The sequence below is a fragment of the Malaclemys terrapin genome, chromosome 11 (assembly GCF_027887155.1).
Source record: "Malaclemys terrapin pileata isolate rMalTer1 chromosome 11, rMalTer1.hap1, whole genome shotgun sequence".
In the NCBI taxonomy this organism is placed as follows: domain Eukaryota; kingdom Metazoa; phylum Chordata; order Testudines; family Emydidae; genus Malaclemys; species Malaclemys terrapin.
Window position 1 is genome coordinate 22,063,489 of NC_071515.1, and position 14,845 is coordinate 22,078,333.

Here is a 14,845-nt window from a genome sequence, read left to right on the forward strand (position 1 = left end):
AAGTTTTGCCTGAATACTTGGCCTAATTTTTTCCATTTCTAAATGTGATCTCATTACTCTTAGTTCTACCTCCCTTGTTAGCACACACAATAATCCCTTCCAATACTTGTAGGCTATTACCATGATCCACCCCCCCCACCATTCCCTTATTCCTCTCCTAGCTCAATCTAGGCTACTTTAATCTTTCCTGTATTCCCCGATAATTGTTCTTCTCTAAAGTGCCTCTAAATTCTTTCTAGTGTGATGATTCCATGGCTGAGTAGGGATGGTGTCAGCAGAGGGTAATTTTGGTAAATTTGTTACTGTTTTTTCCCATGTTCTGTGGAACGTGGTAGGTGGCCAGGAAGAGAAAATTCCATGGCAGTTTTGAAGAGTTGATCACAGGGACAGGATGCCACGGGCCTGGGGAGAGCACAGAGTTGAAGGCAAATGGAGAGTGCAAAATGGAACCCATCAGTTGTTAGGGTCTTTAGAGCCTCACTCATGATGCACCTGGCATACTACTAGGAACTGTCAGACTAGGTTGGGTACCATGACAAGCCAGAGCCTTGTACCTGTGATTACACTAGTGATCAGTTATCCTAGTGTGGCTGCACCACAGGCATATACAGCAAGATGATTGCCTGCCTTCTCAGTGATGTTATAGCTCTCCGTGCAGGCCAAAATTGCACTGATCTTTCTTTGGATCTCTAAAGGATGGATTTGTCCCAGCCCTACCTATAAATGAAAGTAGTGAATCTCCATGACCATTTGAAAGTAGCCAGCTGTGAAATCTCCAAAATCCCTCCCCTGTCCACTGTGTGTCTGGGGCGGGTCACTGTATGAGTTAGGTAGTTGATATAAATAAGATGGAAAGATACTGTGCTTGCATATGAGTATAAGATAAAGATCAGACTTGGAAATCCTTAAGAGTGAATTCTGTGCTCAGATACACATGTGTAACTCTTACAGAACTCAATGGGAGTTGCATTATGCATCCAAGGGCTGAATTTGCTGTGTATACTTGGCTGTGTTGGTCTCCCATAAGAAAAATGCTTCTGAATCTTCATATCTTTATTTCATCTCCAGCCTTTTGCCGAGCCAGGGTTCTTGCTATGCAAACATGTCTCATTCCCCCTTTTTATACTGTGCCTGTTGGGATCCTTGGAATGTGAGGGGTAAAAGGCTAATAAAGACCATGCCAGGCTTACCGAATCAGAAAGCCAGGTAAGCAGAAGCCATTGGAGGAAGAGGGAATGCCATTCTTTCTAATGCTTAACACCAGCTTCTTGTGTTTATCTTTTATTTGGGCTCCATTAATAGTTGGGGGTGGGGTTGTAAGTTATATATACCTATAGAGAAGTATGTTTAAAGTTACAGGTAACTCGTGTGTATACTGATTTTTATACAAGGAATGTATTACCCTTTTATGTTATGTATGCCTTTCCACATGTATTTTACACAAGTTATATTGTAATGAGTTTAGTGCTGGTATCAGGTGCTGTGTATGTCATTTCTGTCATGCTTCCCGCAAGCCCAGAGGGAAGAGATGGGACTATGGGAGGGCACCACTGAGAGGCTACTGCTTAGATACACTACAGCTTATCTTAGCAGAATTCCAAGAGGCCATAACCCAAACCAAGTAACTGGAGACTTGCTGTAACATCTGAGTATAGATTCAGGGCCAAAGTCTGTCCAAAATTACACCCAATGCAATCTTATTGTGATTGTGCCTGGGGTGTGGCAAGGATACAGTCCATGCCCACTCTGAAATAAGCTGGCTAAAGGACTGCTGCCTCCGGGAAGTATAATGCTTGGCTGCTCTCAGAAGGCTGAGTTGCCATGATTATGTAAACCTGGTTCGTGTCTGTTCCATAAATATGTCTGAATACTGTTTATATTTTTAAATCAGGTCTTCCTCACTAGGCATGATCTTGAAAAGCCAAAATAGTTTCCTGTTTGCTCTAAAACCTCCCAGCACATCCAAGTAAGTATTTGTCTTTTTCGAGAAGAAGAGTGGAGGGCTCAAGATGGTATGTGACATGAAACAGCTTTCCAGTGTGTACAGGTGCTAACTCTCCCCAGCGAGCGGCTGTGTTCAGCAGAAAACAGAGAACTCTTATTAACAGTCCCAAGACTTCACATGACTAACAGCCCAATAGTACTGATGTTATTTATGGTAATTTACACATGAAGCACTAAAGCCTCAATGACGTGGAGTCTCGCCAGTGAATGCATGCACTCTTGCTGCGCTGCCTCCTTCCTTCCGCTTAGGCTTGTCACAGATTTAAAAAAAAAAATGGGCATCAGGGTTTGTCAAATGGCACCTGGACACACAAGCTGAAACCCGGACTGTCTGGGTGAAAACCGGACAGGTAGCAATCCTAGCTGAGTGGTGGTGACGGCCTAGTATAGAGCACCAAAACCTCTGTGCATGTGGCTGGTGTTATTGTACATACGTATATGGTATGTGACCAAAAAAATCTGAGTCCCTCAGATAAATAATAACATACAGAGATCACAAGCAGCTCTCAGGGAAACTGGTTGGCAAACTCAGTATAGCTATACTCACACATCACTACGAAAAGGGGCACATCTTTGTTCTCGCCACCCTGGCCGCCCACGAAAACTGGGCTTAACTGAGTGCGCCTGGCTCTGATCTTTGAAGTGGAGCAGTTTTAGTCCTTGAGCAACTCTACTTGTCTGCAACTCTCTCAGGAGGTGCTTTTCATTTGCAGAGGGATATTGCCCAACAGAAAATATGGATATCGACTACGAAGCAGAGAACCACCTGATGTGAGTAGAACAGGTGGGATCATTTGCAGTAAAATGCGAACAAGAATTTCTTCTTCAAGTGATTGTACATGTGCCTCCCACTCTTGGTGTGCCCGGGCTCCTCGCACAGTCATCGGAAATTTTTCCCTCAGTGCTACCTATCAGGGCAACTCGAGCACCCTCTACTGCTTCGTGCCACTTGCACCAATATATAGGGCCCAGTCACCCCTGAGCTCCCTCAGTTCCTTCTTAGCACCTGTGAGGATCGTTGGAATTGTTTGTCGGGTGTTTGAAAGTGCTCTTGGTGTGTCCATTTTAAATTAGTTGTAGATAGCTTTCTAGACTTAGTGTGAGTTTTCATTTTGGCCCCAGTTGTTTTTTTTCCCATTACTTGGTACTGAGGGATGCCTTGATCATAGGGCTTCAAGCCATGAATCTCTTGCCTTTGGCAGAAGCCCAGGAAAAACCCAAATTCACACTTCTTGAAATATTTAGGGGAGGCTCATATTCGGACTCTTGAAAGTTGGCTGGCTTGTGTTTATTCACTAAGTTGCCATGATCTAAACTCTGTGCTCTCCTGGATACTAACTTTGTTAGATTAGTGGACAGACCCACTCAGTGTTTGTGGAGGTGTTTCCTTTGTCCACCCTCAGCCTTTGCTGGCTGGTGACAGACCTATCTGCCCTGCGCTGGTCAGCTCATCTGGGCCCCCTCGGAACTCAGTTTGTGGCCCTCAAAGAGTCTCTCTTCATATCAAAGCCAGAGAGCCAAGGATTGTCCACCTGACCTGTCAGGCCTTCCTCTACCGCTTGTCAAGGGGAAGAGCCTGTTTGTTTTCACAGACAACGTGCAGCGATGTTTTACTTTAACAGTCAGGGGGCACTCACTCTTGGCTGCTTTGTCAGGAAGCAATTCACCTATGGAACTTTTGCATTGCCAGTTCAATCAAACTGAAAGCCTCTTACCCTCCAGGGGTGCAGAACAAGCTGGTGGCCCACCTAAGCAGATCATTTAAGAGTCACCACAAACAGACATATTTGGAACATGAAGTGCTGACAGTTTTGCTTCCTACAAGGCTGCAGTCCTGCTTCCATCACAGATGCTACCCTGGACAAACAGGCTATTACACTTTCCCCCAATCCCACTCCTACACAGAATGATGCTAAAGAATAAGTGGGACCAGACCCAAGGTATATTAATAGCCTCAGCATGGCCTTGATGACACTGGTTCTCTACTCTAATGTATCTGTCAGTGGCAGCTCCAATTTCACTTCTGTTGAACCCAGACTTGATCTCCCAAGATCATGGACAGCTGCTCTACCCAAGCCTGTGGGCCCTTCATTTAACAGCCAGGAGGCTCCGTGGCTAAATGCTAGAAAAGAGTCTTGCTTGCAGTAAGTTTGCCATGTCTTGTTAAATAGTAGAAAGCCCTCTGCCAGAACTGCTTACCTGTCAAAATTGAGGTGTTTTTCTGTCTGGGCTCGTCAGTCCAGGGTCTTGCCAATATAGTCGTCTATCCTGCATATCCTGGACCATCTATTGCACCTAAAACAGCAGGGGTTAGCGATTTCGAGTATCAAGATCCATTTTCCATCCCTATATGGGTAACCGTGCTATATTTCCTAATGATATGAGAATCAGCTTTGTGAAGAGCCTGGAAAAGTTGTCCCTTCAAATAAGGGAACCTATCCCCCCAGGGACTTGAACCTAGTTTTGTTGACCCACTGTTTGAGCCTCTAGCAACATACTTCTTGCTGCACCTATTCCTAATGGTGGCTTTCCTGGTAGCTATCCCGTGGGCAGGAGGGTGGCTGAACTGCATGCTCTGACATCCAAACCACCTCATGCAATTTTTCTTAAGCATAAGGTGTACTTGCACCCTCATCTGAGATTTCTCTCTAAAATGTATGTGATTTTCATAACCACCATTCAATTTACTTACCTGTGTGTTACCCAAAACCACATGCTAATAAAGAGGAGCAACATCTGCACACCATAGATGTTAGAGAGCGTTGGCTTTCTAAAATAACAGGACCAAATGGTTTTGTTTGTTAACCCAACTATTCATGGCCTTAGCAGACAGAATGAAGGGTCCTCCTGGTCTCTTTGCTAAGAATTTCATCTTGGATAACTTCCTGCATTCATGTTTGTGATCTGGCAGGTATTTCCCCACCAGGCATGGTGTTAGGGCATGCTGTGCCAATGTTCAGAGGAAAACAAAGACCTTCACTGCCTGTAGTTCTTAAAGATCCCTTGGTACTTGCAAGAGCTGGGGTGTCAACCCCTCTAATCCTGAACAAACTTCAACTTGGCTCATTAGAATTCTGCCCAACTTCCCCCTGCAGTTAATCTGGATAAGGTATTCTTCACTTCCTGCCCTCAACACTGGGACCCTGCGGGGGACACCAGGTCAGCAGCAAAATTAAGCAAATTGTAGCTGCCTGGATCTTGGGTTCAGAGATGCCGTGCCTGGCGAATGCCGGACCCAGGATGTGGTGATCTTTCTTGCTCTGGTGCTATGAAGGCAGCTGGAGGCCCTGTTGCAGAAATGTATGGGCTGCTCTTTACCCATGGGCCAGCATAAAACACAAAAGCCATATAATGGCACAGATCTGATTCTACTTGATTTTGGGGAAGGGTCCTTGGGTGGGGAATCCCATTTTTCCCTTCTGCTGGTACAGGGAATACTTTAGAAAACACTCCTGACAGCTTGAGAATGAGAGAGAGAGATCCCTTTAATGGGTTTAGGGTTCCAGACACTAGGTTTCCTGAGCTAAATATCTTCTCTTTTGGCCCCCAGGCTTCAGGGGAGTTCATAGAAATCTCACCTGGTTATACCTTGACTCGAAGTAAAGAACATCTCTCCGTCACGCTAGGGGAGGAATTTTTTGAAAGAAAAAATGCTACTGAAGAACCAGCCCCGCGCTTTGTTCCCAGGTAATCTTAGAAAATCAGTTAAATGGCAAGAAAAGTGGTTGAATCTTAAAGTGGTCCTGGTCCCCCACCAAAATAACAGTGTGTGAGGAACCTGTGGAAGCTTGCAAGAGGGGAGATGACACTCATAAGCACATGCTGCATAGACAAGGGGCCTTTGTCTAGGCCAACTGAGTTACACCAGTGTAAAGTTGATGTGAGATCAGAATCTGCCCCAAGGTAAACACCTTGTGTGTGGTAAGAGGGAGATGAAGAGTCTGATTCTTCTCTAATTTAAGTAATTCGGGAGCGATTCCATTGACTTCATAAAAGTGACAGCAAAATCAAGCTTCTCTCTGGATTTCTGGTTTGTGAGAGTTTTGGGTCCTGTTTGTTGTTCTGCACGTGGCACTCTCAGGGCTGTCACAAGAGTGGAAGAGAGAGGTGTGCACTGTAATTTGATAGTGCGGCTGCAATTTTAGAATCAGTTGTACAGTGCTCTGCCTTCCAAAGTGAGGGATGCTACTAAAATAGCATTTATTTTAATGAGGGGAGTTTTATTTCTGTAACAAAAAATAACATTTTCTTAATGATGGAGTGTTTCTAAGGCAAACAGAATGGTAAGAAAATGGGAGAGCCCCAGGTTGGTGTGAGAGGATCATTCAGGTCCAAACTGAAGATCCAGTAAGAGATCTGATCTCAGCTTTTAGAAGAGACAATTTCTAGAGCACAGTGCTAGCTGAAGAAAGTGTAACTTTGGTGCATCTGCCCAGGGTGTGTTCATACCTCTCTGCTTTCAGGCAAAATATAGGACAAATAAATGCTTTGTTTCTGACTTGCATTGAAATGTCTGTACCTGGCCTTCTCACCAAGCACTCCCATCCACTTCACTGTCTATTTTTTAGCACCTACCACCAAGGGGTGTGTGTGTGTGTGTGTGTGTGTAGGCTGAAAAGTCAATGTAGAAGCATTATAGGTTTTCGGGTGTTGTATAGTATCCTGCATTATGGGAGGAGTTGCTAATGGAACAAACTTCAGAGAACACTCAATAATGATCCGCCTCTTAGATGCAGTCAGGTTTTTGCTTTGCAACAAACTGATGTCATCCACTCTAACTCAACCTTCAGAAGTTTGATAATGTACATTTAATCTTTCACTCTCTTTGCAGAAGCCCAGTGAAACTTGAGACGTGAGTATTGCTTGTTTTGTGTTTGTTTTGGGTCAAAATCAAAAACTGTGAACTTTATGTACATTTTTAACCTCCTTCTCACCATCACCTGCAGGAATCTGGTTTCATTCCTTACCCTGAATGCTGTTTCTTGGTTAACCAGTGACAGCAAGATGTACTGTTATATACAAAGTGTCTCCCTCACCTCCTTCCACCCTGGAGATGGAACACTGTTGTCCCACTGCTTGTTTTGTGTTGAGGGCTGGAAACTGAGTCTAAATGTAGATCTCCTGTAAGGAAAGCAGATGTTAAAGAAAATAATGTATATATTCAGATCTTGTTCAGTCAGAAGCCATTTATAGTGACTGAATACAGTTTGTAAACTACTGTGACATGAAATACACTCTGCTCAGAAGATAGGGATGACCCAAAATCTGGAGCCAAATACCCCTTAACTTTGTGTGATTTGGACTTGAATGTTGTGTTCTGGGCCTATCAGATGCCAATACTTGTGCAAATGTTGCAGCCCATTAATATTTCAAATTATTCTGTTCTAAAGTTTAACATAATTTGATCATTAAGTTTGGTCTTTTCCTTTAAATGTTCTCATCCCTCCATTTGCTTCCTCTCTTTGGAGTGCTCTTGTGACCTTGAATCTGGTATCTAGCTGGCATTGGGAGGATACTAGAGCGAAGTGAAGTGTTCAGTAAAAGCCCCTCTGTGGTCTGGGGCCCAGCTTTCGTTCTCTTAGCTCTAACAAGCTAAGAGGCAGCTTGTTTAGTCCCTTGACAGGAGCACATCACGTGTTGCTCAACAATGGTCCTTCCACCTAAGTGGCAGCATTGATGGTCTCCAAGAGGAGTCCTGCCTGGTCCACCTTGGACAGAAAGGTGGTAGCCAAAGCATGAAGTCTTCAGGATGCTGAAAAAGAGAGGGGATGACCAAAGAGGGTCACAGGGAAGTAGTGGATGGAGAAAGTTGCCCCAATTAAACTGAAACTTATCTAGAAGTCCTGAGCACCAGTAAGCAGATTAAAAGACCTGCCTTTTGGAGAGGGAATACCATCCATTCAATTTTAAATCTCATGCTTCCATATTGAGAAATGCCCTTTCTTTCGCAGATGAGAGCTGTAATCCTTAGAGACAGGTAATGTTGCCAACTCTCCAGGATTGACCTGGAGTCTCCAGGAATTAAAGATTAATCTTTAATGAAAGATTGTCATGTGATGAAACCTCCAGGAATATGTCCAACCAGAATTGGCAACCTTAGAGACAGGGGATATACAAAGGGTGCTTTGATCACTGTTTACCAACCTTTCAGTGTCTGGGGTGGTCACTGTCAGAATTGGGATTGTAAAATTCACCAGAACACAGCACTGGAATAAATCAGAGACCCAAATGCACCAGCTCTCCACAAAGATGTCCCACATTCTGACCAGTGATGGTCAGTCTCTGTTTGCAACCATCCACCCTCTCCTCCTTCCCTCTGTGCATCTATACACCCTCCCTTCTCATTGTGCCTCCATCTGGGCAGGACGTCAAAGCTTGCTTTTCTCTGTGACCTTCCTTTCCTCTGGTGGCCGTGTTGCTGCTGAAGGGAGCAGGAAAAGGAGCTGCACTGGAAAGTCGGTTGCTGGGCCAAAAGAGCCCAAAGGGGAGGGGACGGCGTCCCTAATGACTGGGTAAACCACTGAGAACCATTTCCTCAGCCCCGGTGGTAAGACAGGCTGGGGGAAGATTACACACCCATTCTGCAACCCTGCCGCCTCGAGTGAGAGAAGCAGTGAGGGAGCCGACACCAGCCCCAGATGCTGAATTCTAGTAGTGATATTAGTTCTATTTCCACCACTGCTCCTTTTAAAACAACAAGATTGTCCCAGCAATGGGCCCCGTGCATGACGGAAAGATGGTGTCTCATTGTAGGGAGGATGTTATTACTGACTTAGAGGAACAGATTGCTGAGCTGACAGACATGATGGAGCAACTGCGCAGAGATCACCAGGCCTCCCGCAAACTGGTGAGTCCACCTGGTTGTCTGTCATCTATCCCTTCTTTTCAGAAAGTGCTCCATGAAGTCACAGTGTCTGAGGAAGACTACAGGGAGAGGACTGACTAGACCACACAGCACTGCCTGGATCCTTTCAGTGCCATTATTAGTGAGTGACTGGCTAAAGTGCACCCAGATTGCTAGGTGTCCACATGGCTGCAGGAGGCAGTATTGTCTAGCGGTTAGTGCAGAGAACTGGCAGGCGGGGAACTTGACTAATTATTTATGTGCCATAAATGTGGATTCCTTTACAGCCAAACAGCTGCTTCATGGAGGGCAGCATTTTTAAAACGACCTAGGTCACTTGAAAGTCATGGGGATTTGTGCTCCCAAGTGAGTTCAGCGCTTTTGGAAAGCCCACCTTGAACGACTTCCCTGCTGTTTGAAATTTAGAAGCGTTTGCTCTGATTGCAATTGGTGACTCTGAAAAAAGAGCAAGGGGCTTAGGTAATGAAGAGATCTCTGCATAACCAGCCTAGGATGGAAAACAGTTAAACAGCATGTTTTTCAAGGGGAAAATGAATAAAAATAATGCCTTTTCTGTACTGGGATCGGAATTGTAGCTATCACAATTCTGAGCCCACTATGGACAGGATTTTTAGTAACCTGACTGGAGTTATGTCATTAGCAGATATTTTCTCTCAAATAAATGGCAGGGTAGGTACGTTTACACCAGGGGTTGGCAACCTTTGGCACACGGCTTGCCAGGGTTAGCACCCTGGTGGGCTGGGCCGGTTTGTTTACCTGCCACGTCTGCAGGTTTGGCCGATCGCCGCTCCCACTGGCCGCGGTTCGCCGCTCCCACTGGCCGCGGTTCGCCGCTCCCACTGGCCGCGGTTCGCCGCTCCCACTGGCCGCGGTTCGCCGCTCCCACTGGCCGCGGTTCGCCGCTCCCACTGGCCGCGGTTCGCCGCTCCCACTGGCCGCGGTTCGCCGCTCTGGGCCAATGGTGGCGGCAGGAAGCGGTGACCAGCACATCCCTCGGCCTGCGCCGCTTCCCGCTGCCCCCATTGGCCCGGAGCGGCAAACCGCGGCCAGTGGGAGCCGTGATCGGCCGAACCTGCGGATGCAGCAGGTAAACAAACCGGCCCAGCCCGCCAAGGTGCTTACCCTGGCACGTGCCAAAGGTTGCTGACCCCTGGTTTACACCTTAATAAAAACTTGTCTCCTTTCCTTTCAAGTTGGAGAAGGATATGGAAGAAAAGTGCAATGAGATGCAACAGGAGCATGAGAATAAGATCAGGTACAACTGCTGTGCTATGCAAGGAGAAAGCACATGTGTGAACTGAATGCTGGATAGCAGTTTTCTCTACAAGATTTTACACCTTGTGTGGTTTTGGATGTTCAGACTAAGAGACAACATGGCAGTATGTCTTCTATAAAATGAGCCAAGCTTGGGACTGACACATTGTGATCTCTATACCATAAATATTATTGGGGCATCCAGATCCAGTGGCTTTGACTCCAGGCCAGAATCAGGCTCACTTTCCAACCCTGGATACCATGGGAGCAGCGGTATTGCGAGGCCATCTGTACTTCGATTTTGTACCGTGGCTGGTGAAGATATTGTGAGATTTTATTCTCTCATGATATTTCCATCATCCATAGGCCAAAATGTGACATGAACACAGCTGTTCTTGTGAGATCTTAGGCTGGACACTCCATTGGAGTAATGGGAGGGCATAGCAAGTGTGTCTGCCAGTGTCTCAGTGTTTTCCTTTGCTGACCAGCCTAACCTTGACTTCACGTTGTGTTGGGGACATCAATGTTTCTTTCATGTCCCTACTTTGTCCAGACACTTAGGGCACCACGCTGTCTTCAACTGATGAGGTGCTAGGTGCCATCCGCACATTGTTGGCATCTGAGCCCACAGCATGATGTACCTTACCGTAGGGGCCTTGCATACTGGCTGAATGAGTGGTGACAAATCTGAGCTGTGCTGCTCTCTATGGCTAACTGTCACCCAGGATCCATCAGCGTGCTCTTGAAGAAGAAAGGATAGAGCCAGCTTGGCACAATTGTGCCTCCCGCCCCCACCAGGACTCTCAGATGGCTAATGGAGCCTTTTGGCCCAGTCCTATCTCCCTACTATACCCAGCTATGAAGTCTGAGTTGGAAAGGATAAATCTGCATTTTTATAAGGTTCCTCCTCACTGAGGTATCAATTGTCAGCAATGAGCTCGTCAGCTTGGGAAAGGTTATTGAGAAGGTGGGGTGATGGGCTAAGTCTAGCAACACCCGACTTCCTCCAGCAACCCCATGTGCAGTAAACTCTTACTTCACAAACCAGAAAACATACATTTGAAACTAATATATAAACTGACTTTAGACGCCCCTTGTACAGCATCACTAAATTCTGCTCTCGTCAATCGCCTCATTAGAAACTAAGGCACTTTAAAGAGAGAGAATGCAGAATGAAAGAAGAAAAATAGGACCAAGAGCAAATAAAATAAGATAAATGACTTGCTGGGACATGCCCAGCACAAACAAAATAGATGATGGTGCGAGATGCCATAAAGCTTCTAATGGCTCCTTGTTTAGGAAGATCTGCATGACACGTCTGCAAGCCTCTCTGCTTATCAAATTACACCCCAGGTTGTATTTTCTCCACACACAAAGAGTAGCCCTATACTTTCAGCCTGGTTGACTTTTATTTTAAAACAAGAAAGAACAAAAGTAAAGTCTCCGGGATATGCACAGTGTGTCTCAATTTGCATCTGAATTGACCACAAAATGTCAGCTGCCTCCTGCAGATTCCTAGAAATGTAAATGTGCAGTACACAGAAACCAAAATAACGGACACAGTGACAGTCACCTGGCCAGTCCCCTTCTGTCATTATTCCATCTCTATAAACGATCAAGTGGGTGGCGGAGAGGAAAGTGTGCTCTGTGGATCTCTGCATTGATGTGCTTGTGCGTTGGTCACACAGGGAACTCCAAGAAGCTCACTGTGCTGAGCTCCAGGCCTTGCAAGTGCAGTACAAGAAAGAACTGAGGACTGAGAGGGCCTCTGCACAAGAGAAAATGGGTATGGACCGTCTGATCCCTGTTGTTTTCATGGTTACTCTGAGCTGGAAACTCCTATCAGGTTCTTTCCCTCTCTAGCATATTCACAGCAGCAGACTCCCTTTGGAAGCTCCCCTTGCCTCTCCAGGTTTTGGTACCGAAAGCAAAGAGGGGTCTGAGCCGTGATTGTCGGTACTAATTGGGGAAGAGGGATAGTTGTGAAGGAAGGTGGCTTGCGGCTGGTAGTGTGCCAGTCCTTTAAATGCTAGCGTTGTGCTGGAATTATAAACTGACGTCGGGAGTCATGTCCAGATCTGGATTAGGTTTAGACTGGGGTCTGGGTTCTGAGGCCGAATCAAGGTTTATGGTTGAGATTCAGTTATGCCAAAGTAGGGTGACCAGACGTCCCGATAAAATCGGGACCGTCCTGATTTTTAGGTGTTTGTCCCACGTCCTGACTGATCTTTGTCCCGATATTTCACTCCGCCAGCAGTTTTTGTTTTGTTTTGTTTGCTCCGCCGGCAGACCTCCTTCCCCTCGTGTCCCGATATTTTCGTCCTCTCATCTGGTCGCCCTATGCCAAAGTCTCATGCAGTCTTGAGAGATTTCAGTCCAAAATAGCAGGAGGGAATTGGAGATCACCTGAGCTCATCAGATTTCTGCTGCTTTGAATAATGCTCAGGTTTCCAAACAGATATTGATTTCAGGGGGAGGCTGCCCAGAACACTTCTTGGATGGCCAGCCAGACCTTCTGCAATTTGCTCAGTACTTTTGTAAACAGAAATGAAGAAAATATTTCAAATCAATGAGTGTAGCCCAGCTATTTATTTATTTAATTTGGGGTGCCTTTTGGTGCTCAGAAAAGTCACTGACTGTTGTCTTCAGGCCAGCTGTACGGTCAGCAGATATTCCACGCAACCTGCCCCAACCCAGCCTCAGTCCCCTTCTAATTCTGAGCCGCCTTTAAAAAACAATTCATTTCTTCATTCTTAATCCCATACAATGTGGTGGAATCTGTGACATAGACGTGTCTCTTGGGGTCTGGACTGAGATGCCTAGTCCACTTTCATGTTACCTATTCAGGGTTTTCGTGCAAATCCCCATGGCTGAGACATTCATGTTAAAATTGCTGTATTAACTACACATCTTGTCCTTCTCTTGTTGCTCAGAGGGGATGCAGAAGGAATACAGGTATCTGAAGAATGCATTCCGAATGTACCAGGTGAGATTTCAGCAACCCTGCAGTGTTCTGCAAAAGTGGATCAAGTCCTGTTAGTCTAATGCTTAGGGCTTGGCTACAACTACCGTTTAAGTTGACGTAACTTATATCACTCAGGGCTGTGAAAAAGCCACCTCCCAAGCAATGCAAGTTACATCAACCTAAGCGCTGACCAAACTGGTGCTCTGTCGGTGGGAGATGCTCTCCTGTCGGCATAGTGCAGCTGCACCGATGTAGCACTGTAGTGTAGACTAGCCCTTAGTTTCATAGGAAGGTACTGCAGTGAGTGCACTCATCAGATTCACACACACACACACACACACCCCGCCATCCCCATTGGCACACAGAGTCCCCGATGTGCTGTATTCACTGCAGTTCCACTGTGGGTAAGGAGGGCAGGATATCTGAAACCCAAGGGTGGGGACACATACCTTGTGCACCACAGAACATAACTTCGGTGACTGCTAGCAGGAGCAGGCATGACGGATGCAGCTGGAGGTGTCTCCCTCACCCCTGTCGAGGAAGAGGGGTGTGCAGTGGCCACAGAGGCTGTCCCCCCAAAGGATCTCCCTCCTTCTGCTCCCTTAGCCTGGGGAGAGCTCCATGGTACAGCACTTTGGGATCTGTGGATGGAAATGGCTATTTAGTTGCTAACTATCTTTTTACAGCATAATTGGAGGCTTTGTGGGAGATTCAGGAGCCGTCAGGGTTTTTGGAAGATTTTCTGAAAATGCGTATTGTCTGTGTGTGTAGGACAGTGTTTCTGATGAAATGGAGGAGAAGTGGCTGAGAAGACAGGCTGACTGGAAGAAGAGTGAGAGGACTGAGCGGGAGAAGGCACTGTTACAGCAAAGTGAGTAAACAAGGACACTTGTGTTTACATCTGTGGAGGCAGAGCCGCAGCTGATGACCACTCCACTGCCCCCAAGCTTAGGCAATCCATTCTGTTCAGAGGGACACCATCAGCTTCCAATGTAGTGAATTAAAATCAATGAGTTGGAAATAGTTTTAGGTACTACATTTGCCTCTGAGTCATTTAATTGTTTGAGATCTGCCTTATTAACTGCTAGGATGTAAATACCAGATTATCCCAGTCAGTTTTACTGACTCTTCTAGGTCTGGCTGCAATAGAGTAGCCGGTTGCTCTCCGTTATTCAGTGGATGGAGAAGAACCCAGGAATACCTTCTGCTCTGGTTATTGTAACTTATCTGTGATAGCAATGAGTATTCCTGAAGATTTTATATATTCAAGGCCTTTGGTCCCACGCCTGGTTACAAAAAATCACTTCTGGGCTGAGACCAAGCATGACGCTTCCTGGGATTTTAAACAAACAGCAACAAAAGAACCTTTTATAAGTGACTATAAATAAGGGCTTAGAATAGAAGAGCGACCTACTGTTACTCTCACCTTCTTGTCAACTGTTGGAAATGGGCCATCCTGATTATCACTACAAACGTTTTTTTTTCCTGCTGATAATAGCCCACTTTAATTGATTAGTCTCATTATAGTTGGTATGGCAACACCCATTTTTTTCATGTTCTCTGTGTGTGTGTGTGTGTGTGTGTGTGTGTGTATATATATAGATATCTTCCTACTGTATTTTCCACTACATGCATCTGATGAAGTGCGTTTTAGCCCACGAAAGCTTATGCTCAAATAAATTTGTTAGTCTCGAAGGTGCCACAAGTACTCCTGTTCTTTTTCCTCCATATTGTCACTTCAGCAATGTGCTTATCTC

General features: G+C 45.8%; 1 protein-coding gene across 5 annotated transcripts in view; it reads left to right on the forward strand.

Annotated features, from left to right (window-relative positions):
- FLACC1 (flagellum associated containing coiled-coil domains 1) overlaps positions 1-14,845 on the forward strand; it is a 31,683-nt gene that overhangs the window by 532 nt on the left and 16,306 nt on the right. For 3 of the 5 annotated variants that reach the window (XR_008446721.1, XR_008446720.1, XM_054044770.1), the window contains exons 2-11: positions 1,069-1,206; positions 1,892-1,966; positions 2,718-2,775; positions 5,555-5,691; positions 6,836-6,856; positions 8,894-8,990; positions 10,063-10,124; positions 11,812-11,909; positions 13,057-13,109; positions 13,860-13,959. Coding sequence is in view for 3 of the 5 variants with exons in the window: in XM_054044770.1 (XP_053900745.1) it covers positions 1,103-1,206; positions 1,892-1,966; positions 2,718-2,775; positions 5,555-5,691; positions 6,836-6,856; positions 8,894-8,990; positions 10,063-10,124; positions 11,812-11,909; positions 13,057-13,109; positions 13,860-13,959 (805 nt within the window). In the remaining 2 variants the exon portion in view is untranslated. Of the gene's footprint in view, positions 1-1,068; positions 1,207-1,891; positions 1,967-2,717; positions 2,776-5,554; positions 5,692-6,835; positions 6,857-8,757; positions 8,852-8,893; positions 8,991-10,062; positions 10,125-11,811; positions 11,910-13,056; positions 13,110-13,859; positions 13,960-14,845 lie in introns of all 5 variants that reach the window. The other 2 variants (XM_054044771.1, XM_054044772.1) reach the window with 2 other exon arrangements.